General features: G+C 49.3%; 1 protein-coding gene across 1 annotated transcript in view; it reads left to right on the plus strand.

Annotated features, from left to right (window-relative positions):
* WTIP (WT1 interacting protein) overlaps window positions 1-25,696 on the plus strand; it is an 88,818-nt gene that overhangs the window by 38,237 nt on the left and 24,885 nt on the right. Inside the window, exon 3 of the mRNA XM_066557334.1 lies at window positions 22,847-22,914. Within this exon, the coding sequence (XP_066413431.1) occupies window positions 22,847-22,914 (68 nt within the window). The remainder of the gene's footprint in view (window positions 1-22,846; window positions 22,915-25,696) is intronic.

Genomic DNA, 25,696 nt, shown 5'->3' on the forward strand with positions numbered 1-25,696 from the left:
GTGTATTTATAAGTTTGGCATGAGTCGCTGTATCCAAATTGCACACTGCCAGTGCTTGCTTTGTAGCTGCAAATTAAACTGTCTGTAAATGTGACTTTCCCATAAAATAAAACAAAATTCAGTGTCAAATCAGTGAGCTCTGCAGTGTCTGTCCACCAGCGTTCAGGTTGGTAATCACAGTGGTACAAACGTGTGTGTTTGTGTCAGTGGTTCACCCTTGGTGCCTCATGGCTGACTCTCCACTGACTTACTGCAGGTTCAGAATCTGCTCATCTTTCTGCAGCCACTTTGTGCAACTCTTCTGGGCATCAGGGAAACCCAGCAGGAGCCCTGGAGGGAGAGGGGCTCGTGGGCATTGCTGTGAGGGCTGTGCAGTGCCAGGCTGTGCAGTGCCAGGCTGCTGGGCAGCTCATGTCCTTGTGTGCTTTTCCTGCCATTTTCAACTGCAGTTGTTGGCCTGGAGCAGGCTGACACGTTGGGGTGTTTGGCCTGTGATCCTGCCAGAGGCACTGGCTAATAGATAGCTGGTGCTCAGGGGCCAGGCTGAGGAGGGGTCAGTGCTGTGTGGAGGAACATCCCTCCCCACCCCTCAGCTCACACCCAGCTCATCCAGCTCCAGCCCGTGGCTGGAGAATGGAACCTGGGGCCGCCTGGGTGTTTGGTGGTTTCCAGGCTGTGACTGGAGCTGCCAGCAGGGCTGTTGTGTGTGGGGCAGATCTTTAGAGATGGGATTCCCAGGAAGTGCAGAGCTGGGAGGTTGGGTTTGGTGTCTGTGCCCTGGCCGTGCCTGGGGCAGACACTGGTGTCACTGAGACAGCTCTGCCTGAGTCACTCTGCATCTCTGGGGTGAGTTACAGCCTGTGCTCAGCCCCACACTCCCCATCTAACCCCCATCAGGACAGATGGATGTGAAGCCATTCCCAGTGTGTCTGCAGCCCACCCCAGGGCAGAGCTCAGGACAGGGAGGTGCTCCCTGTGAAAAGGCAGTGGGTGGCAGAGATGGCAGCTGCCTTCACATGGTTGGGCTCCCCTGTGCAAGACTGTGAGTATAGGAATATAATCTTAATTTGAATTTAAAGTCAAACTTGGATACCAGCCCATTAAGAGCCCAGGTACCTCTGGGTACTGATTGTTAGAAAAATGTTTTATCTTGTTCTGTGGTTAGTCTGATAATATGCCAGGCTTCAGAACAAAAACAATGGGAGGGAAAAGGGTCATCAAAAATGTTTGAGATGGGATAGACACAAGAAATTCTCCTTTATTTAAAATTTATGTAGCTGAGTTTTACATTTTAGGACACATTTTGTATTTCTCTGCATTGATGTCTGAGCTACCTGGGGGCATCTCTGGCCCAGTAGGGCACTGATCTGTGTGCTGGGCTGGAAATAAAACACTCATTGCTGGGTCCCTTCTTCAGACTATGCTGGAAACATTATGTCATGAGATGTTTTCAATTCTGTGTCTAATTTAAATTTAGTTCAGCTCTGGGAGGGAACCTGGTTTTTTAGGGGTGGCTCATCTGATTGCTTCCGTTCCATGGGGGCATCCCAGATATTGAAGATGCATGTGCTTGGCTGGGGGAGTGTGTCTCTTGGTACAGTGCCACTCTTCTCTTTAGCAGCAGTGGGGAGAGCTGGAGGCTCAGCCCCAGGGAAGGGTGGTGGGATCAGTACCTGGCTGCCAGGGAACTGGGAAATGCTTCTCTGTTTCTGATGATCAGAGGGCATGTGATCAATAATTGGCTGCTGGTTTGTCTCTGTCTCTTTGTTTCCTTGAAGGGCTGTAATTGCATTCTGCTATTAATGATTCCAGCAGGAAATACATGGCTTTTAATGGGTGGGGGTTGCCTGGCAACTTGTGATGGAAACTTTCTTCTGTGTTCATTGACTGACCATAGATGTATTCCTTCCACAACATTTTGTACTCATAATGTGGAACCATTCACTGATGGCACCTGTGATCCTTTCAAGGGCTGGAAAACACGTAAAGTACAAAAAATATGCTCTTATTTAACAAGGTTTCACTCTTTGTTTTTTATTTCTGTAAAAACTCCAGAGAACCTAATCATTTCTTTGCATAGTTTTGTGGGTCTGAAATGTCACCTATGGTCTAGAATAACAAGATGTGGTCAAATTTCCCCATTTCCTTATTGGCATCTTTTATCCAGGTCTCAATGGTCTTCTCTTAAACCCACATCTTTTGGGTGTTTAGTCTTCCCTTCTACTCTTTTTTTTTCCTTTCTTACTTTCCCCTCTACCCATTTAAAATGTTTTCTTGGAACACACCTCAGTTTCTACAAAGGAAGAGATTCCCTTGGGCTGCTGTTGAGCTGGTCTCTAAAAAGGGAAGAAATCCAGATAATCCAGAACAGACACAGGCAAGTCACTGATTCTGTCAGCAGATGTTTCTGTTTCCCATTTCCAGGTTCTGTGATCTCTAATTGTTACAAAAAAACAGGTGGAAGGAAAAAGTGGAGAAAGGAATGAATTAAAGGAGAAACACAGGGTTGGTTTCCTGAACTGTTTCTCCTGTATGTTGTCCCTCTGTATTTTGCCAAGTGCAAAAAATGCTTCAGTGGTGTCCTTCATCTTTACCGATCTGAAAACAAAACCTTCAAACTAAACTCTGAAATAATTTCGTATGTAATATAGATCATCATCAGTTCTTCACCAAAAAGTCAGTTCCGTGTCCACACATGCAGTTTATCAGTTTTGTCCTTCAGCACTTTGGGAATCCATTCTCCTGCCCACAACCAGCTGATGGTTTCTTTCCTGGTGCCTGTCTCAGTGCATTTTATCCTCATACAAAACCTGTTTATGTGTATAAACACATTCAGGCTCCTGTGTGTTTAGCCTGTCCTAAAGCCATGGATCACCTGGGTCTTCTCCTGGCATTTGGGTGACTCTGCACCTTTCCTTTGCCCAGAGCTGATCTCACCATTGCTGCTCCTGACTGACCAAACCATGGTCTGTGGGCCACCATTGCCTGATTGTGTTCCTGCTGGGTTGGGAGGATTGAGCTTCAGTTTTTGTCTCTGAGGCCAAACTGTGGGAAGTTTTCCATTCCCCACGTGTTGTCTTTTCCTTCTTTGTGCCTGCATTTGCTCTGCTGTGTCTGCTCTGCTACTGAAGAATTCAAACTTTCTCACTATTTTACATCTTTTGTTTTCCATCTCAAACAGGCACAATGGATGACTTCAGTAAGATCTTAACTGCATGTCAGTACCTTTTTCTCCAGAAAATAGTGAGCTCCTCTGGAGCTGTTTGAAATCTTACTGTACCCTGGTAATTTCCTGTTTTATGAATATCTTTGGCTTTTCCTGGAATTCCCAGTGGCTAAGGACTGCTGGGAGCTCATCATCCCCATATTAAGGAAGCAGGATTATACCACTTTGCAGCTATGGAGACTTCAGTCTGTCCTTCCTCACCAGCAAACCTGCTTTTCCAAACTTCAGAATAGTTTCCTGTTCTTATTCCTATTTCATGTTTTCCTGCTGTTTCTAGTCTTGGCCTTGTTGCTGTCATTCTCTGTGGCAGTGCAGGGACAGGACCTCTCCCCTCCTGCCAAGCCAGCTCTCAGCCCAGGCTGCAGGCCCAGCCTAAGGAGGACTGGAGCTCTTGGCAGAGGACACAGCATGATAGGAAATCTGGTATTTGCTGCTTCTGTTCCTTCACTTCCCGTGCTGTCTGACAGGGGGGCTCTGGCTTTGCTCCTCAGCCATGCCCCCTGTCCAGGCTGGGTTCCAATCTCATCCTCAATTCTTGTTAACTGCTTATTTCCAGGGAGAGTTGTCTGTATGGCCTGGAAACACACTAAAGTTCTCACCACAAAGCAGCCTGGGTTTCATCTTGCAAATTCATTTTACAGATCAAAGGTTTCCACTGCCACTCTTCACCTTAAGGATGCTTTGACTTCTTGTGGATCTAGAAAAGCTCTTTCCCATAAGAATCTTGCCATGTACAAAACAAAACAAGATTTATCTTTTTTTATCTTTTTTTGTTTGTTTGTTTTTTGGTTTTTGTTTTTTGTTTTGCTTAAGTTTGTCTTCACACTTACAAAATACGCAGTTGCAGCAGACTTCAGCACTTTGTGTTTGAGGCTTTCTTCTGGCAGAGGACATTGGCAAACGACAGAGGAAAAATTCTTAGCTGAGAGGATTGGTAGGTTGGTGGTCACCAGGGGTGGATCAGCCCAGAGAGGCAGAGGACAGGGTTTGGCTCCACTTCCTTGTCCCCTTGGACAGATCACTTCTGTCTGGCCTGGCCCATGTGGGCATAATCCTGCTCACCCCCCTCACATGGGTGCTGCTCTGCTGCTTTCCGTGTGTAGACATTCTATGGAGATCCTGAGGTCAAAGCACTGGAGGAGGGAGAAGCTTTGTAAATCTTTCAGTAATTATTGTTATATCACAAATAGATGCATTTGCTGGAGGAAACACTTGCAGTGTCTGGCAGCCAAACCATACAGCTGCTACTGCATGCTACTGAAACTAATTACTTGCTCAAATAATGCATATTTACAGTTTATGGGGGACCAGTTTGAGGATTATATATCATTAAATAAATGTACTAATGCAAGATTTTTAAAAGCCTGCTTTCCCAGCACTGCTCCCAAGAGCCCTGAGTGCCTGGGCCACGTCAAAAGCGTTCCCATTCCTCTGTCCAAGCCCAATGTTGTGTTTTTAATTTATTTTCAGTATCCAAGGAATGCTGTCTCCAGTATTCAGAGGACTCTAAATCGGATGTGAGACACAAATGCACCAGAGAAACTTATCAGAGAAACAGGCTTGGCGTGAAGCCTACATAAACAACCATAAATTTTTCTCATTTGAATGAGAAGACTCGGGAGGATTGGCCCATTAAAGCAGCTGTGGGCTGGCCTTGGGCACCAAGGAAAGTGCTTTGGTAACCCCTGGTATTTGACATGACCTGAATGCTTTGCCTGCCTATAAACTTACTGTTACAGACTAACCAGCTTGGTTCTGGTAAATTCACTTCTACAGGTCAAAGTTATTTACCAGCAGGGGATGTTTTCTCCTCTCCTTGGACTTCTCAGAAAATTTTAGTTCGTGTTAACCCAGGTAACGAAGAGCTCTTGTTTCCAACCACCCCTCGCTGCCTCACTCCCTTGAAACACAGAACAGGAAGAAACTCAGTAAATTCAATCTTGGCCAGAAAGCTATTTTTCTCCCTTGCTCCCAATAAATATCTCATTTCCTGAAAATCCTGACTTTGACCAAAACTTCTGGGACTTTCTAGATTTATCATCACTCATGGCTAAATCCAGTTTCAGTTGGTGTAGGGTAGTCAGAGTTCATGGAGGGCAGTGGGAGCTCTGAGCTGGGCAGCAGGAGCTTGCTCCCATCACACTGACAGTAACCCTGTGGTTTGCCCCAGGTGAGTCTCTTCCCTGTAATTTTGCAATATGGCTTTGATTGTGAACACCATGCCAGAAACAGTAAGGAACTATTTTTTTTTTTTTTGTGAATTTTCTGTTATTTTACCAGCATGAACCCTCCACGTGGATGCCCTGCACTGAGCTGACACAAGTAAAAACAGGCAACTGCAATGCTTGCAGACTTGATCCCCCAGTCCTGAGTTAGGTACAGTAAATGCTTTCTGAAAGGGAACCTGCAGCAGGCCCTGCTGTGCCTCACCATGCTCAGTGCCCAGCCCATCCAGACCCAGTGCTCCTCCCTTTATGGGGATCAGGGTCCCTGTGGCAGCTCCCAGCACTGGTGTCTGATGGAGCAGAGATCATGGGCTGTGCTCCTGGTGCTGGGCTGCAATCAGTGCTGGGCTGTCCCCTCTTGCTGACCCACCCTCTTGTGTGGGCTCACCTGCTCTCCTGGCTTCAAATTAATGAGAATTGTTTTCTTCAAGCATGGAGAGAGCAGGAGTGCAGTAACTTCAGGTGTGGTTCTGTGCTCCTTGCCTGTCCCAAACATCCCTGCAGGCTCAGGGCAGGCAAGGAGTGAGGAGGGAATGGTGTTGAGGCTCCTCTGGAAATGGTGTCGAGTGTTTGCTGGACACTTGGGCCTCCCACTCCCTTTCTCACAGACACTGGGGACTTGAGAAGAGGTTGTGTCCTGTGGTCACGGGCCAGAGTAACCTCTACCATTGATTTGGGGTGCTGGGTGCTCAGGGCTTCAGCATTTCATTTTACTTGTGTCAGCTCAGTGTAGGGCATCCATGTGGAGGGTTCACACAGGTAAAATAACAGGAAATTCACAAAAAAAAAAGAGTAAAATAGTTCCTTACTGTTTCTGGCATGGTGTTCACAATGGCTATTCCAGGGCAATGAATAACCCACCCTTTACCCCAAAGTGGCAAAGAGCATTTCAGTCCCTGTCCCGTGTCCTGCAAAGCCAAGTGACAGGTGAAGATGCGGCTTCAGTGTGGTTTTGTGTTTGTGTGTGACATGGCTGGAGGGGCCTGTGGGGCAGGAGGTGTTGCTCATCCTCTCAAAGCATCTTCTGCCCAGTGGTTTTTTGAGTGCTCTGGTCCCCTTGTGCTCTCTGGGAGAGGCTGGCGACCGTCACGGCCTCTGCAATGGGGTTAAAAACCCCAAGGTGAACTCCATTGCTTTTGAAGTAACTGGGGCCCTGTAAAGCCATTCCCAGAATCCCCCATGAGTGCTTCCTGCCTTGTGATGTTGGGGGCAGGCCTGGAGGACCAGGTTTCAAGTCTGACAGAGACCCTGCTTCTCCTCTGCCCGTTCATGCCATGGGGTGCCGGTGGCACAGCAGTGCTGGGTGCTTGGTGAGAGGGTCCCTCACTGCTTTGGGCACTGTCCTGCTCTAATTGTGTCCACAGGCTCCTTTGATGGGTGCACAAACCCTGTGTTCCTTCCCCTTCCTGTTCAGGGCCCTGTGCACCTCCTGACGTGATAAAATTGCTTCTGCCTGTGGCTCAGCCCCATCCCTGGCCCTGCCATCCATTCCTGCTGCTCCCTGTGCCATCCCTGGCCCTGCCATCCATCCCTGCTGCTCCCTGTGCCCTGCCCTGGCCTTGCCATCCATCCCTGCTGCTCCCTGTGCCCTGCCCTGGCCCTGCCATCCATCCCTGCTGCTCCTTGTGCCATCCCTGGCCCTGCCATCCATCCCTGCTGCTCCCTGTGCCTTCCCTGGCCCTGCCATCCATCCCTGCTGCTCCCTGTGCCTTCCCTGGCCCTGCCATCCATCCCTGCTGCTCCCTGTGCCTTCCCTGGCCCTGCCATCCATTCCTGCTGCTCCTTGTGCCCTTCCCTGGCCCTGCCATCCATCCCTGCTGCTCCTTGTGCCCTGCCCTGGCCCTGCCATCCATCCCTGCTGCTCCCTGTGCCTTCCCTGGCCCTGCCATCCATCCCTGCTGCTCCCCCATCCCCATCCCTGGCCCTGCCATCCATCCCTGCTGCTCCCTGTGCCTTCCCTGGCCCTGCCATCCATCCCTGCTGCTCCCTGTGCCCTTCCCTGGCCCTGCCATCCATCCCTGCTGCTCCTTGTGCCCTTCCCTGGCCCTGCCATCCATCCCTGCTGCTCCTTGTGCCCTTCCCTGGCCCTGCCATCCATCCCTGCTGCTCCTTGTGCCATCCCTGGCCCTGCCATCCATCCCTGCTGCTCCCTGTGCCCTGCCCTGGCCCTGCCATCCCAAGCCCCTGCACTCCAGCCTAGGCCAGGCAGGCAGAGCTGGGGAAGAGCTTCCAGCAGTGCTCCCTGCTCGGGATGCCCCCATGGGCTTGGTGCTTTCTCCTCCTCTCCACCAGCCCTCAAGTTGATTTTTTCTTCCCTAAACCCTTCCAATATTAACCCTTTGTTTACCAAACACCTGTGAGCTCGCACTATGTTTGGAGTAGGGGTAGTAAAAGTGAATGATGAGCCAGGCAAGGAACAGGCAGGGAATTGCAGGAGAGGCACTTTGAAAGTGTAAGAGCTGTAAGATGAGGTAGCCTGAGCAGTGGCTCTGAGTCCAGCCAGCAGGGCTGGCTCTGCTGGTGTGGTGACTGTGCCAGCACAAAGCCACCAACACCTTCCAGCTCTTCTGGCTGTGCCTGTGCAGAGTGAAAGGTGTCCCATTTAGTGCAGATTTAAAAGCAATCTTTTAGCAGTCATTTTTGATTACTCACTGTCACATCTCAGCAGTTGTCTGTCAGTTGTCTGAAACACAAGTGTGCCATGTCCTGACATTAAATTAGGTACAGGACCTCAGCCACACAACTTCCCTGCCTGCCTGGGTACTCTGCGCTGTTGCTCTTCCAACTGCACTGCCTGCAAAATTTTTCCTGGAAGTAATGCAAATAATTTATTGAGTGAGTCACTGGATTACTGACCTTAGGAACCATAGCAGTGTAAATTCAGACCCATGGAAACAATTTGCTGAATCAGTATTAACAGTACAGTGCAGCAGTCTCCAAAGTGGGGTGCAGGCCCCCCAGACAAGTGTTCAAGATGATCCTTTAGGGTGTAGGAAGAAAATACTTCACATGTGGATGTAAATATTTATAAATATATAAATGTACATGTATTGGAATGCATGTGCAAACAACTTTTACTGGCAGAGGAGCACTAGGGGAAGTCCCTTGGACTAGGGGAAGAAAGCCTAAAGAACACAACAGCCACCAGAACTTGTTCTGCTGATTCCATGAGTTATTTAACAAAGCAGAATCTATGCACTTGGGAAAATAAGGCTGGAAATCATCTACTTAATCTCTTAAGAAAATATGTAGGTGAAAGCCAGAGATCATGTTTCCTAAGCCTTGTTTTTGAAGGGATGTTATTTTTTTATTACCCTGTTTAGATTCAAGTAGCAAATTATGCCTGTTGTTCCAGTGTGCTGTTCAGGCCCTGCTGTGTGAGCCTGGTCCATGGACAGGGGCCCGTGGCTGCTCTCTCTGGAGTCCTGTGGGCTTTGGGTGATGGTGGTGAAGGTCATTTGGTTCACATACAGAGATGGCAGCACAGGAGCTGGCAGATTGTACATTGAAACCTTGAGGAGGTTTCAAAATTTGCACAAAGGGGAAAGTCCTTTATCAGTGCAGTTCTGCAGCTGATCCTGTGCAGTTGTGAGTGATGAACTTTGGGGTCACAGGAGCATTTGATGTTTGTGGTTTGCTGTATAGCTGCTTCTTCATATTTGCTTCTAGAGCCTTTTTCCCCCAGCCCAAATATTGAGCAAGTGAACAGGAAATGCAAAACCCAAAAAGCAGGGGAAGCCAGAAGGAGTGACCAGCTTTGATAGGAGCATGGCTGAAGGCAGGGGTTTGCAGTGTCTTAGTCACCAGTGGCTGTAGTGGAGAGCTGATGTCTCATGCTGGGTAGAGAAGAGAGGAAGGAAGTGGATTTAGCAGAAAATTGATTGCATCTACTTGGGCTCTTTCCAGCTGAATCCTGAGTTAAGTACATTCATCCTGAACTAATCGTTGTGGAGAATTGGCTGAAATCTCACATACTTCTTAAAAGGAAAGCTAAGCATTAAAGGAACAATATCCTTATTGTACCTGAGTGCCAAAAGAAGTGAGTGTACTGTCAGGAGCTGTACCTATTCAGCCCTCTGGCTTGGGAGCTGCTTGTGGTTTGGTACTAATGTGACCTGTTGCAGGAAGCTGTGGTCAGTCCAGCACAAAATATCAAGGGCAACCCAAGGAGGGCTGATCTTTGATTAGATTGCAAATTGGCTGAGTAAACCCCAGTCCATTTCAGTAATTGAGTACAACTGTGATTTTGTTTTGTTTTGTTTTTCTTTGCAGTATTTGCAAAGAATACTGAATATTGTCTAGAACACATATCTAAGGCCCTAGTGAGGTTTTGTTCCAAGTTACCCAGGATAAAGCTGAAGTAACATTATTATCATCAATGTAATTGTTCACTAGCGTGGGCAACAGGAGAGTTGTTCTCTGTGCAGGTCTTTTAAATTTACAGCTAAATAATCTAAACCCAAAGAATGTTCTTCAAAACTAGCAGATGCCTTAATACTTTGTCATTCTGAACTTTTATTTTTCACTGTGTACTATCCTCTCCAAGTTTTCTTTGTGCTTCTGGACCCAAGGACAGTCCCTAGCACATTCTTCCATTGTCCCATGAAGAAAAGGGTTAAGCTTTGCTCAAGATGTGATTTCTAGGCACTGTGGCTCTTAACAATCTCGCTTTATTGCAAAGATTTCTCTCAGGGGAAGGGGAATTGAGCACTGTGAGCTGGTGTCAGCAGCATGGGGTGCTGCTGGTGCTGGCTGAGCTCTCTGGCCAGGCTCAGCCCAGCCCTGCTGGCTGTGGAGGAGCAGCGGCAGCGCCTGCGATGCTGCTGGGCTGGTGCTGACTCACACGGTGCTGCCTCTGCAAATCCATTCTTGTTGTGAGACAGCACAGGAGAGAGTTTAGGGGGGAAATTGCTCATCTCCCTTGAGGCTCTCCTGCATGTTGCCACAGGACTGGGCTGTGTCCACTCCTTTTGTTCAGCATACTTTATTGTGTGCCAGGAGAGGCGATGCCGCGGCTCACTGCATGTGAAGATGACATTCAGCAGCCTGCCTGCTCTTCCAGCTCTTGTTCAGATTTCTCTTCATCTGCTCCAGAGCCTGCCTAAGCTGGGACTTTTAGTTGAGGCTGAACTTGAATGGAGAATAATGACTTGCAGGAAAGAGCCTGGTAGCAATGGTGAGGGGTCTGCAGTACCCTCAGTCCAACAACCTCACCCAGAGTTTGGTGGCTGTCAGGTGGAGCCTCCAGTGGGTGCTTGCCCTGCTCTGAATGTCCACAGGACAAAGGACCAAACATCCATCTTCTTCCTTCTTTTCTTCCTTTAGTCTTATTGGAACACAGTAGCATCTTCTTTTGGATGTATTCCCATAGGAATTGCCTCCCATTGTGTTTCTCAGCAGCTCACCCCCCACAAAGGCTGCTCAGGACCTTGGGGCAGTGCAGAGCTCGGGAGGTTGGTCCTGTTCCCCTCAGGGAGATCCCACAGTGTGAACTTTGATTCAGGGACTCAGTTCCATTTGTGTGTCCCCACAGCTGTGTTGTACAAGGAGGACCTGAGCAGAGTCTCAGGATGCTGCTAGGTAAAAACAACAGTTGTGCTGGAGATGTGCATCCCATTCATATCCAGGTGCAGCTGAAGTTTCAGACTTTGACTTGCAGAGCTCTTTAGTCTGGTGGTGACGACTGCAGAGGCTGCTGTGTTCTCTAGGATGCAACAGAAGCTTGAGATCAGCAGAGGTTCAAAACAAAAAAAGAGAACAGTTCCTACAATGAATAGTGAAATTGTGGGGCTCTGCCACAGGGACCACTTAGAGGCCAAAAATATAAATGATCTCAAGACAAATTTGAGAAGAATTGGCCCAGTGAGGCTATTAAACATAATAGTTATGATGCAACCTGTGGTGCAGGAAGGCCTGAAGTGCTGCTGGAGGCTCAGAGGTTATTCCTGGGAACACTGGAGCTGTGTGAGCCCTGTTTGCTCCTTCCCAATGAACTCCCACTCCTGGCCAGACCTGGAGCCAGGATGCCAGGACAGAGGGATCCTTGTGGCTGCCGTCGTGGTGGCCCCTGCTGGAGGCTGATGGCTGTGTCCTGCCTGGAGGGCTTGGGATGGAGTGGGCTGCACCTTGGGGATGGATTTACTCTGCCCTAGAGTGGGCTGGCACTTGGACCCCGGGACAGTGTGATAACACAAGGACTCTTTTAAGCCCTGGCTTACAGGCAGCAGCTGGAAATCTGGAATTCTTGGCTGATAAGGAACAAGAGGCTGTGATGGGATGGTGAAAGCTTCCCACAGTGGAAACTACCTTGGGGGAAGAGCTACACCCCCTGCCCTCCCAGCTTGTTGAGTGCTGGGGAGGCCTCTCATGGTTTGGTGGGGGATTTTGTGTTTGTAAACCCAGCCCTGGGGGAAAAAACATTAAATTGAAGCACACTTGGAGCTTTATTTTACGTTTTCTTGTGTTGCCACTTGCTGGCTTGTTAAGTAATATATTTTAAGACATATGTTAATATATAGACCCAAAGTAGCTGTTAGATCAATGCAGGCAGTTGTATTTCTGATTTTAAATATATACTTGGCTTATGTTTTGCAAACCCTTTTTCAGCACAAGTTCTTCTGTTAGAGCTCTGTGGAAATAATTTATGTGTTAACCCTGAAATTGATGGGTGGTATGGGATAAAATAAATATGTAAGTGGGAGAGAAAGGAAACATCTGCCAATTTAAACCTTAGCAAATTATATGGAAGCTTGAAAGTATCTGCTAAGTTTATAATACAGTCTGCACAGGAATGGCTTGCCAGAGTGCCAGAGGTCAGAGAGCTTCTTGTCCCTGCAGCTTTAAGCAACCTTTCAGTTAAATAACCTGACCCAGGAGTAGGAGGAGACAGAAAGGAAGAGAGAATTCCACACTAGAGTAAACATGGCACGGAGATTATGGATACCCTGCCAAGAAAGGTGGGGTTTTCCAGCAAGGTAACAAAAGATATTGGCTATCTATCTACACAATCCTGCTGGAGGCTGACAGCTGCAGGCATGCAGAGAGGTTGGGGCAGAAATGTGCCCTCCATAGTTCAGAGTGTGCCGTGCACAACCCAGAGTGTGCCCTGCACAGCCCAGAGTGTGCCCTGCACAGCCCAGTGTGCCCTGCACAGCCCAGTGTGTGCCCTGCACAGCCCAGAGTGTGCCCTGCACAGCTCAGAGTGTGCCCTGCACAGCCCAGTGTGCCCTGCACAGCCCAGAGTGCCCTGCACAACCCAGAGTGCCCTGCACAGCCCAGAGTGTGCCCTGCACAGCCCAGAGTTCCCTGCACAGCTCAGAGTGTGCCCTGCACAGCCCAGTGTGCCCTGCACAGCCCAGAGTGTGCCCTGCACAGCCCAGAGTGTGCCCTGCACAGCCCAGAGTGTGCCCTGCACAGCTCAGAGTGTGCCCTGCACAGCCCAGAGTGTGCCCTGCACAGCTCAGAGTGTGCCCTCCGTGTCCAGTAGCCACTGGGCTGAGTCCCGGCAGATGTGTAGTGCAGGGATGCATGGTTAGGTGCAGGGATGCAGGGCTGGATGCAGGGTTGGATGCAGGGATGCAGGGCTGGATGCAGGGTTGGATGCAGGGTTGCAGGATTGGATGCAGGGTTGGATGCGGGGTTGCAGGGATGCAGGGTTGGATGCAGGGTTGCAGGGCTGGATGCAGGGATGCAGGGCTGGATGCAGGGATGTAGGGTTGGATGCAGGGATGCAGGGCTGGATGCAGGGCTGGATGCAGGGTTGCAGGGATGCAGGGCTGGATGCAGGGATGCAGGGCTGGATGCAGGGTTGGATGCAGGGATGCAGGGCTGGATGCAGGGTTGCAGGATTGGATGCAGGGTTGGATGCAGGGATGCAGGGTTCAATGCAGAGCTGGATGCAGGGTTCAATGCAGGGTTGCAGGGCTGGATGCAGGGATGCAGGGTTCAATGCAGGGTTGCAGGGCTGGATGCAGGGTTGCAGGGCTGGATGCAGGGCGGGATGCAGGGTTCAATGCAGGGTTGCAGGGCTGGATGCAGGGATGCAGGGTTCAATGCAGGGTTGCAGGGCTGGGTGCAGGGTTGGATGCAGGGATGCAGGGCTGGATGCAGCAGAGGAGCCCCTCCCAGGCACAGAGCTGTTCCCTTCCAGGCTGCCACGGGCCAGAAGCCCAGGGAAGAGAATGAATTTTTTCACTTGGCCATGGTGGCAGGTTGAGGTAAAGTGCAGCGCAGAGTGTGGGGTTTCCCTCGGGCTGCAGACAGGTCAGTGGTGGGTGCTGGGCTTTATGTGGTGGGGCACAGCTGTGAGCCCAGCCAGCACAGCCACAGGGGCAGAGGCACAGCACAGCCTGCAGAACAGCCCAGGGGGGATAGATGATAATTGTATGGCACCAGAGTGTGCTTTTGTGAGAGTGCAAGTAAGAGCTGGGCACTGGTAATTGGGAGGAAAAACAGTGAACTACCATCTGCCTGGCAGGGCAGAGCCACGGGGTGGAGAGGAGAATGAATGCTGACTCTGTAGCCACGGGTAACTCACACTGAAAAGCTCAGTTTTGGTGTACAAACATGAATTAGTATAGGGACTTCAACTAGAGAATGTTTTCCAGTTATTAAATTGAAAATAATTTATTTAAAATTAAAATTTATCGTTTTTAACAATTTTTTTATGCTTTTTCCGCTACAATATTTCTCAAATTTGAATCTCCTAATCTCTTTAAAGTCTTCATATCTTGCTAAGTCTGCCTACCTGATGATAATATTTTATTAAATTTGTTCACAGACTCTGAATACTCTTTCCTGAAAGAACCTATGTAAAGGGAGAAAACAATACACATCCTGTACTCCACCTTCATAGGCCTCCAACATACGATGCCACCTTTTGTTTGCAAGAGTTTAAATTTCAAATAAAATCCCAGCATTCTTTTGAAAAAAAGGAAAGGGCCTCTCCCCTGCTTAGATTGTCAAATCCCAGACTAGCCTGGAATTGAATAGGCCAAGTCAGTGACCTCAGGCAGAAAGAATGTTGGTTATTTACGTAGGGCTTCTGCTATTTTAGCAGCAAACCTTTTCTTCTGAAAGGACAATGTATACTGTTTTGTGTTTATGGCCGAGTAAAAAGCTTGTACATTTGAGATTTGCATCGTAATAGCCTTGTAACTCAATATACAGCATCCTCAAAAATAGCAGTGCAAGGCTCTGTTTTGTCTTAGCCAGTGCAGGTCTTTAGAGGCTTTTACAAAAGTTCTCTGAAAAACCGACCTTAAGATTCAGCTGCTTACACGTTTGCTTTGGTGGCTTTTTTTTTTTTTTTCTTTCCCTGGAGTTTTGCTTTTTTTTATAACCTAAAATTACACGTGGTTTCTTTAGGAGCTATCAGGTCAGTGCTCAAAATATTTTGATGCATCTCAAGCAAAGCTGTGCCTGCAGCCTGAAACCAGGAAAACGTGTGAGTGTGTGTGTGTGCAGTCCAGACACTGAGCATTTTTCCTGAAATAATGGGAGATCTTTACAGGCATTCTGGCCTGGTGGATGAGCCTGCAATTCCAAATGGTTTTTAAAGTGTGCCTTTCTCAATAGATCGTAACCATGAGGAGCTATTGTGTGAGTAAAGCACACATTTAGGATCCAATCCTGCATTCCTTAAAGTCAATGGGAGTCTGAGCGTGAAAGGAATGCAGGATTGGGTCCTGGAACAGGGGAGCAAAACTGTGTGCCAGATTGCTTTGAAAAGAAGAATACAGCACATCCACAGTAGCCACTTTTAGTGTTTCAGATTTCAAACGGCTGGAGTCTGTGAAAAGTGGCTTCTGCCAACATGCAGTATCTTCTATTCAAAGGAATTTGGCATTGATTTTTTTTCCTTCCCCTATCTTAAACCCTCTGAAAACCCTAGAAATTCACCCCTTCTTTCACAAAGCCTGAGCATTATAGGAGGGGAGGGGGCCGTGGCAGTGGGGGATGGAAATCTCTCCAAGGCCAGGGGCTGGGCTGGAGCTCAGTCCCCTCCTGGCACCCTGGCTGCGGTGGCAGCTCCATCACGGGACCCCGGCACCGAGAGCTTGTGCTCCGTGGCTTTGTGTGAGCCCCCTGTAGGAGCCCGAGGAGAAAAATTTAATTAACAGTAATTGAGAGGCTAAAGCAGCCTGGGTTTGCCCTGCTCTCACTGGGTGGAGTGGCAGAAGTGGAAGGAAAGCTCTGTGCAAGCCAGAGGGAGGGATGGGGAACTGCAGGCCCAAACTCACATGTGAGTAAAGGAGGAATGGCAACAAATAAAGAAAAAGTATTAGAAGCTCTTATTTTCTTCTGGCACATCCTCAATTCCTAGGCAGACAAACCTCCTCTACTGCTGAAAAGGAAACAACTCTCATGAGGGAAATTCTGCTCCTGTTTTAGCCAGAGGTGTCTGGGCAGAGGAGGTAGCAGGGGTGGCTTGTTATTACTTAATGTTTTCAATTATTTATTGGTTTTGTAAAACTTGGTATTTCTCTTGAAGTTTCAGCTCCTGGACTCATCTGGTGATTTAAACTTTAGCTTCCACAGTTCAGAAATGTTATCTGTCCAGCCTAGAGGTTTGTGGAGAACTGGTTTGGGTTCTGGAGGTTCCACTTGCTCTTCAGCTCTTGAGTTCTGTGTATCCCAGTTCCTCATCATCAGGGGGTGTCACACAGAGGAGGGGACAGGCACTGCTGCAGGTGTGCCAGGGGTTGCTGGGCAGGGGTTCCCACGGTGATGCTGCTGTGGGCAGCACGGTGATGCTGCTGGGGTTCCCACGGTGATGCTGCTTGGGAGCACCCTGGGCTGGGAAAGTGCCTTTGGTGCACCACAGACCAGCTCAGAATCCAAGCAGCCCCAGACCAAGAGCCAGGGCACTTTGCAAAACAATAGCCAGGTTTGGCCTGGCAAAAATTCACATTTCACTGAGCAGGGATGGAGAGCCTGGCAAGGGGGGCAGTGGGCAGCAGAAGCATTTGCTCAGCTCGAGCCACCTTGGGTCTCGTTCCACTTGCACGGGGCTTTGGGCAGTACATGGGAATTTTCCTTCACTCTTAAGGTAGCTGAGAAGTATTTGAGCAAATGTTGTGCATTAATCCTGTGTGTGTGTGTGTGTGTGTGTGTGTGTGTGTGTGTGTGTGTGTGTGTGTGTGTGTTTACACGTCACTGTGGTCTGAAGGCTTTGGGAGACTGTCACTTGAGGTGCTGGGATGAGACAAGTCCTGGTGCTGGTGTCACATCAGTCACTGCAGCGATGGCATCTGAAGCAGTTAACAAGCAATTAGGTCCATGTTTAATATTGCTAACTAAAACAGGCACAGTTCTTTGGTCAGCCAGGCATGAAGAGCTCGGGCTGCCACGCTCAGGAAGCTGAGCAAGTCATGGGCCAGAGCTCCCAGAGCACAGAGATCTCACTGCATGTCCCCTTAGCACTGACAGTTCATCAAGCAGGAAGGAGGAACAATCTCAAGGAGAGAATCTTTGTGAGATGAATTTTTTTTTTTTCCTCCAGAAAGAGCTGTTAAAGAAGGATGCTGTGAATGTGTTGTGCTGCTGTGAGACAAGTCAGGAGCTCCTGGGTGTTCTTTGGCCAGCAGGATCAGGCATGGCCGTGCTGGGGGCTCTGGCAGGGCCCTGGAGCTGTGCAGGGCAGGGACAGCCACCCTGCCTGGTCCTGCAGCTCCCTCACCTCCTCTGTGCTGCACAGCCATGGCCACAGCCAACAGGAGTGGCAGCCTCTGAAGTGATATTCCACAGTGTTAACTTGGGCTGTTCAGACTGTTAATTAGCTCTGCTTTAACGAATTTCCTATCTTCAGCACTGATACGTACCACTGAACTCTTGGATTGTACTCCATATGGGAAGGTTTAATTACATTTTGTGGCTAAAATAGTGTCCTTGTTCCACACAGCTGTGACATTAGAAATAACAGGACACTATTAGTCACTCCACTCTTTGTCCCCTCTCACACTGAGGCTTTCCCACATGAAGTTAAAGGGGCCCATGGCTGTTGGGGGTGCTGGTGGTGAGGGGTGCTGTGCTGTGGGTTTTTCAGCACGCTGTAATCTCTGGGATGCAGCAGGCATTATCTGGGAGGAGGGCTGGGGCTGCAGCATTCCCATGATGTCAGAGGGGAGCTGTTTGTGTTTGAGCAGCGTCAGGCACGGAGACAATGCAGCTTCTCACATGAACTTGCTTACTCTACAGTGCTACTAAATCATGGTTACCAAAGGGTTGTGTGTTTTCAATCATCAAAGTACTTAAAATATTATAATAATGCTTGGCACTTTTCAACTTCAAAGCATGCTGCAAACAGTAATTAGGTCTAATAACCCTGCTGTGACAGTGAGACATTCCTATCTCCTGTCTTACAGGGCCAGGGGGGTCAGCCCCTGATCCGGTTGCATCCATCCTGTGTGAGACAGGAGATCTCCCAGTGCAGGCTGTGATTGATAAACTGACCTCCCCACAGGCACATACCCAGGGAGGGCTCAGAGGATGCTTCCCAGCCTAGAGGGGAGGGGGCAGGACACTTCCAGTGCTCTGTTGGGCTGTGTCCCCAGGACTGTAAAACCTGGGCTCGTTCACATTTTGTTCCCTGGAGTCCTGGAGCAGCATTGGAAACAGCATTGGAGAAAAGTTTTTACTCTGTCTTGGCTTCCTGGCTTGGTGTGCTTTCACCACCCAGCAAAGCATTGTGGAGACTGGGGAGAGTACTTGTGGACAGCCTGTGTCAACTGGGGGTCATTTTTCCTTTTGCAAGCTGTCTTTGAGTTGTTCCTTTGATAAAGGAGCAGCTCTCTATTCCTTCTTTTTAGTTTATGACATGTAGGAGATAAAAATTGTGCAGGAAGTAATTGATACATTTAAATAACAGAGACTTATAAACTGGTTAAATGTCCAAACCACTGTTAAACACTTTGAGATGGTTCTGCTTTAATTTTTATTTAAGAGTTCCACAAACCTGCATTCTTTTGGCTGTTTGTCATGTTGGTTGCAATCACCAGTTGTGATCAGTCCTTGGGATAGAGTAATTTCTAGGTTTCATTTAATTATCTGCTAGATTATCTGGTGAATGTTTGCTGGAGTGTGTGTGAGGTCTCTGCCTCCCACCCGAGGTGGTGGAATCCCTCAGCCTGGTGCAAGGTGGAGCTGTCAGGAAATGGAAGTTGCTGGTTTGTCACTGGCAGTGCAAAACCTTTGTGTTCTCTGGGAAAGCAAGGCTGAAAGCGCTCAGGGGAGAAGGGGCTTCCCCCCAAGAGCTGCTGCTGGTGTCAGGAGCCTGCCCACAGCCGGGGGCTCCCCTGTGCATTCCCTGCTCTGCTGCTGCAAACTGGTCTGACAGGGCAGCCAGGGTGGGAATGCAGGGCCAGGGTTTGTGAAACCCCACCCGTGAACTCTGCCTGGGCTGCTCATTGTCATTCTAATGAGCCGGCAGCAAGTTGCATCAAGTTCTGTCAGAAGCTCTTGACTTTTTTTGTTTCAATATTATGAAAGCAAATAGTAACCAGGCTTGGCTAGACACAGCCATTCAAAGGGAAGCCGAGCAGCAGGGCCTGTGTGCCAGTGGTCAGGGTGATGTCACCTTCCCTGGCTGGCCAGGTGCTTGGCTCAGCTGGCCAAAGGAACATCAGGGGGGTTTAATTTGTGATTCCTGCCTAATTGACAGGAACAGATTACAGCTGCACAGAACAGGCTGGTGCTGTGCAGGGCCCCCAGTTGCTCCAGGACCTTGAGAGGTGAAGCCCCCTTGTCCAGCACCTGGAGCTCGGGCCAGGCCTCCCAACATCCCAACATTCCAACATCCCAACCTCCCAACATTCCAACATCCCAACCTCCCAACATTCCAACATCCCAACCTCCCAGTATCCCAACATTCCAATGTCCCGACATCTCAACATCCCAACATTCTAACGTCCCAACATCCCAACATCTCAACATTCCAACATTCCAAAATCCCAACATTCCAACATTCAAACGTCCCAACATCCCAACATCCCAACATTCCAACATTCCAAAATCCCAACATTCCAACATTCCAACGTCCTAATGTCCCAACATCTCAACATCCCAACATTCCACCATCCCAACCTCCCAACATCCCAATATCCCAACCTCCCAACGTCAAGGTGTTGCACCCACCCTGGGGCTGGGGGCACCAGCACTGCCTCTCCTGGGGTTTCCTGTCCCCTGGCTGCAGTTGCCAGCCCTTCTCCCCTGGCTGCAGTTTGCTCATGATGCCCAGGCACTCCGAGGGTGGTGTCTGACCACGTTCAGTGCTGTCATTTAGTCAACCCTTCCAGAGGGCAGTGGAATCTACACTTTTGCCTTTATTTCTAAAAGGCAGAATGTAGAAGCCAATATAGGCATCCATGGTTGTTTGAGTGATAACTTGCTGTTTCTTGTTTATGAGATAATTATTGTACAGTCCCTGAATTAAATTATTGTAAGGTAAAAGGCCTGTCAATCCTATTAATCATTGCCAGTAATAGTCATTATCATGTGAGCAAGCTGCTTGCCTGCTTTATGAGTTTAGGCAAGTCAGTTCCCTAATAGGTGTCTTGTTCTTTTTCAGCTGAAAAATGGGGGAAATGGTATTTTCCCTCAGTTTTGAAAGGTTTTGCTGGGAGTGCAGTGTGCTGCAGAGGTGGCAGGTGTAGGGCAGGGAGAGCAGCTCTGTGTGCTGGGCAGGGCTGATGGGGACACTCACAGTGGGGCCAGGCACAGGGCAGCTGAGGCCTGATGTGTCTGAGAGGCCCTCCAGAGCACTGGCTTTGCCTTCTTGGTTTGGATCAGAGGCTTCCCCCTCCATCCCAGTCCAGGGAAGCACTCACCCCACTGGCTCCATGCTGTGCCAAGGAAAGAACGGGAGCAGAATTTGTGCCATTCCCACCAATCTCAGCGCTGGCAGGCTGGGCTGCAGAGTGGGATGTTGGGGTCTTCCTGCCCCTTCTGCAGTGCCTTGGGAGATGCTGGTGCCTCCCTGCACTGGCACCTTGCTCTCCTGCAGAGATCCTTCAGCAGCCGGTGCTGGGATTTGTCCCAGATCTGCCCTGCTGCTTTCTCAGCACGGTGGGCGTGTGCTGGGGTGAGGGCAGAGCTCCTTCCCCTGCAGCAAACACCCAGCTCCAGCTGAGCACAGGGAAAGAGCTGCTCTGGCCCATCCAAGGCACCCTCTTCTGGGTGGACACTTCATCTCCACCAGCTGAAGACAAGTTGTGTGCCAAGCCTGGATCTGACAGACACATCTCCTTTACAAAGCCATTCTGGCCTCTTTCCCTTTTTCCTTTCATTCCATGTACTTTACCTTTCCCTAGAGAGGTTTAAAAACAGCTTTGACGAGCAGGAGGGAAGATCTAGATGTGGTTGCTCCTGCATCAGCTGGGAGAGTCCCAAGGTCCCCTGACTGCTGTCCCAGCCCTGTGCCTTGCTCAGGCATGGCCCAGTTTTACCTGAGACTCTCAGAGGGGATGAGCACATTGCCCAGGTCACCAGTGTCCTGGTCCCCACCAGAGCCACCAGGCAGCTGGAAAGACAAACAAGAGCAGACTCCACCTACCAGCAGTATGGAGACAGCAGCCTGTGAGATCCACAGCCCAAGAATGTGCACACAAAGGAAGCATTTCCCTCAGCCACGACAGTGAAACCACCAGACAGCCACATGCAGCATGTGATTTCCCAAAAGCATCAGCCCAGATCCCAACTCCTCTGTGCCACACGCTGTTTCCCAGGATCACATCACAGTGGCAATGTGTAAAAGGCTCTTCCAAACACTGAAAATTAATCATATTTTCCTCAGTGTTGTTTATGGAAACCGTGGGGAGCACTCCTGCCCCTGTGAGCCGGCTCAGTGTGCCGGCCCTGGGTGTCAGAGCCTCCAGGAGATGGAGATGGGTGCTGTTCAAACCCTCCATGGAGATGGAGATGGGTGCTGTTCAAACCCTCCATGGAGATGGAGATGGGTGCTGTTCAAACCCTCCATGGAGATGGAGATGGGTGCTGTTCAAACCCTCCATGGAGATGGAGATGGGTGCTGTTCAAACCCTCCAGGAGATGGAGATGGGTGCTGATCAAACCCTCCATGGAGATGGAGATGGGTGCTGTTCAAACCCTCCATGGAGATGGAGATGGGTGCTGTTCAAACCCTCCATGGAGATGGAGATGGGTGCTGTTCAAACCCTCCATGGAGATGGAGATGGGTGCTGTTCAAACCCTCCAGGAGATGGGTGCTGTTCAAACCCTCCAGGAGATGGAGATGGGTGCTGTTCAAACCCTCCATGGAGATGGAGATGGGTGCTGTTCAAACCCTCCAGGAGATGGGTGCTGTTCCTGGTGAGCTGCAGGACACATCCAGGCTCATTCCATGGGGTGAAGCTCTGGCAGTGACCTGGATCAAGAATTCCTCTTGCCCTCTGCCCTGCCCAGTGTGGCAGCTGGCACAGCCTGGGGCAGCTGCTGTCCCTGGGGCTGCCAGGGGCTGCTCAGAGCTCCCACAGCCCAGAGCTTTGGCCACTGGGACCCTGGAGAGTGGGAATGAGGTGAGCTGGGATGAGTGTGCTTTCCCTTCTCACTCTCTGGTTTTACACTGGTGAAGCTGCACTGCTTTCAACAGAGCAGCTCTGATCTGCTGAGTCTACAAACTGATTGTGCTTGGTGGTTCTTGAATTCCTGGTTTGAATCCTTTCTGTTGGGACTCTCTGGAGTCTGCTGTGCATTTCTTCACTGTAAAGGGAGCACCAGGTAATGACTGTCACAGGCTTTGTCAGTCAAAGGGAGCCATCAGTTAATGACTGTCACAGGCTTTGAGTTCCACATGGGCTAATGAAATGGCAAATGTCAAAACTTGAATACAAACTCTCTTGTTTTCTGTGTGATTTTACTGCCCTTCCCTCCATCATGTGTGCCTTGTATTGCTTTAGTGTTGCAGACACCTGCTGTGGTGTTGATTATTGATATTTTTGAGGTGGCAGGAACACCCATATGCAGAATCCTTTATGTTGTCCTTTGGAGACAAACGCTGCTGCTGTGGATTGCAGGGGATGTGAGCCTGCTGGGATTTTACCTGCCAAGAAAATTGTCTCAATTTGCAAAGGAACCTTTCCCCCAAAATCCATTTTGAGCCTGGATTGCAAGTTTTTCAGGGATTGTTATCAGCTGGGTTCCATAACCTGCACTCAAAGGTGACATTCAGTAGGCACCTAAGGCAAGGTTTGGTACCTGATTTGGTCAGGCCAGATAGAGCCAAGGGCCTGACCCTCAGCCCTGGCTCTGCACGGGCCCTGCAGGGATGAGAGGGCCAGGAACAGACCCCAGGTACAGGGACAGGTGTGCTTTTCACTTTGTATCCTAAACACCTGGGTTTGGGGATGAAAACCAAAATTCTGATGGTCCTGTGCTTTAACAGGGAGAAGACTGCGAGGAAAAGCTTTCTACAATGTCAATGGCAAGGTGTACTGTGAAGAAGACTTCCTAGTAAGTAAGATTTCAGGCATTTTTTTATTCTTTCTAAAACAAATTGTGCTTTTATGTTGGCTTATTTGCTTTGAGAGACAGTTGATGATGTGGGGCCTCCTGGCAGTGGTGGAATGGGGAAGCATCTGCCACGGACTCCTTGGTTTGAGGTGGTGGTTGTAAAACCAAGAACATAACTGTCCATAAGCCATCAGAAAGTGTAAATTGTGAGAAAAAACACTGGAGCTGCTCAGGCCTGGGACTTGAATTGCAGCCACAGAGACTCTCCTGCCAAGGCTGAGCTGGAAGTGCAACATCTGGGGAATAGCAGTGCTCAGAGGAGGGATCAGGGCTGCTCTGTGCTGCATCAGGGCTGTGCTCAGCATTGCTCTGTTGGGGCACAGTTTATTCACTGCTCTGCTCTGCTCACGGGCTCTGGGGCTGCCCTGGGAGCTGCTGCCCATGGAGGGGCAGCTCAGGCTCCCTCCCTGCTCACAGAGCTTCTGTAAATGCTTTACTTTAATAGAGACTCAGGCAGGAAAGGAAAGATGAAGCCTGTTGCTGAGCTATGTTGTTCCAAAAATAAAATATTCATGCAATTAAGGGTGAGAATTGTGCAGTGCACCACAAATGATTTGATAAGTGCAGACCATTTAGAATTAAGATGAAGAGGATGGCATGGCTGGGAATTGCAATTAGAGAGCAATGATATATTTTAGCTTAGAGGAAGATAAATGGGACAATCAGTATGTTGAATTAATGCCACCTTATTTATTGAAATACCATTAATTTGGAGGCTTGGGTCCTCCAGAAGACTTTCCATTTGTAATGAATATATAATCATGCTGTTTGCAAAGGAATTATTCAAAGTATATCCTACAATAAAATTGTTACTGGCAGTTCAAAGTGCACAAATGCATTTGTCATCAATGCAATGTATAAAAATCATGGAAATTCCTAAAATATAAATTATATTTGCTTTCATGTGTTACACCTTTACTGTGAGCTGGAGCCTGTTGGAAAAGAAATTTTTCTGTTGTGCAGAAAATAAGTACTTTGTTATAATTGAAACTTGTTCTTGTTTTGCTTGCATTCTGGAGGGGAAATTCTTTTTTCTTCCCTGCTTTTTTCAGCTCTTTCTTTACTGTGTTTCTGCAGAAGCACAGGGAGGGGGGAGAGGAGATGGAGTGTGAGAGGGAGGGGCTCAAACCTTTGAGATTTTTCATTTGAACTGTGCTGGAATGTACTTTCCCCATGATCAAAACCTTTCATCCAGACTTAATGACATGATTGTTGTTATTAGCTTGTAATTTCAGCCTAAACACAAGAATTTGAAATCTAAAAATCTTAATCTTTTGGAGAACATTCAGTTTTCATGGGGTGGGGGGAAAACTCTTTAGTTCAGGCATGTTCTGTAGTGGGTTTCTGAAGGAAGATGTTTGCAGAGATTTTCCCAGGAAAACTGAGATAAAAGACCACATAGGAATAAACTTTCTGCAAGTTAGGGAACTGTTGGGACACTGAAGGCATAGATTTAAAAGCCCAGGTGTGTTTTAGCAGATCCCAGTAGCAGAGGGATGGGGGAGAAGCAGATGGAGGGACACTGTGTAAGTCAGCAAAGAAACCAAACTCTGATGTGATCCCTGCTTGTGGTAATCCTGCTGCTGCTCAGGAAGTAGCTGCATCTTCTCTCAGCTCCCCTGAGCAAATGTCAGAGCGAGAATCCTAGGAATTGTATGGTGGCACTAAAGAAATCAAACAACCTTGCCTGTTTTAGAGTTCTATGAACAGGGAAAGCACAAAGCTGTTCTCAAAGTTGAAAGGAAACAGGCTGCAAAATAGCCATTAAAGAGGAAATCATTTTAACTACTTCATCTTCCCAGGTCTTCCTCTTGAACACTGGGAAACCCAATCCTTTCTAAGAGGCATTTTCAGTCCAAAGCAGAAAATTAAATGACTTCTGTATAAGTGAGAATTTCAGTCTCTACCATGACTCAGTTCTTTAGTGCAGCTCCCTTTGGTGCAGCAGGATTCCCTGCTGCCCCCATGGTAGTGGAATGGTAGGGAAGTTAGGGCAGGGGGATAAGAAAAAGATTAGTTCAGTTTGGGAATGTAAGCACATCCAGTCTAACTGCATTAGAATTGTATTGCTGCTAAGAAAATGCTGCCTGCCGTGGTGTCCTGCCTCTTTCTGGGCTTTTGTTTGTCTGGGAATCGACCAGGAGAGTGGGATGCTCCTGCTGGCCTGGAGTGGGGTCACAGCTCTGTGCTCCTGCAGCCCCACAGCCTGTGACAGCTTCTCCCAAACAGGGCAGGGCTTGGAGAGCAGAGCAGCCTCAGCAGCCACGGGCAGGAGGGGCAGGAGGGGCAGTGCTGTCCCATGGAGCCCTGTGACAGCCAGGGGAGCACAGCAGGGGCAGTGCTGTCCCACAGGGCCCTGGTGACAGCCAGGGGAGCACAGGAGGGGCAGTGCTGTCCCACAGGGCCCTGGTGACAGCCAGGGGAGCACAGCAGGGGCAGTGCTGTCCCTTGGAGCCCTGTGACAGCCAGGGGAGCACAGGAGGGGCAGTGCTGTCCCATGGGGCCCTGTGACAGCCAGGGGAGCACAGGAGGGGCAGTGCTGTCCCTTGGAGCCCTGTGACAGCCAGGGGAGCACAGGAGGGGCAGTGCTGTCCCACAGGGCCCTGTGACAGCCAGGGGAGCACAGGAGGGGCAGTGCTGTCCCATGGGGCTCTGTGACAGCCAGGGGAGCACAGGAGGGGCAGTGCTGTCCCTTGGAGCCCTGTGACAGCCAGGGGAGCAC

This window comes from Molothrus aeneus, chromosome 11 (genome assembly GCF_037042795.1).
Source record: "Molothrus aeneus isolate 106 chromosome 11, BPBGC_Maene_1.0, whole genome shotgun sequence".
Classification (NCBI taxonomy): domain Eukaryota; kingdom Metazoa; phylum Chordata; class Aves; order Passeriformes; family Icteridae; genus Molothrus; species Molothrus aeneus.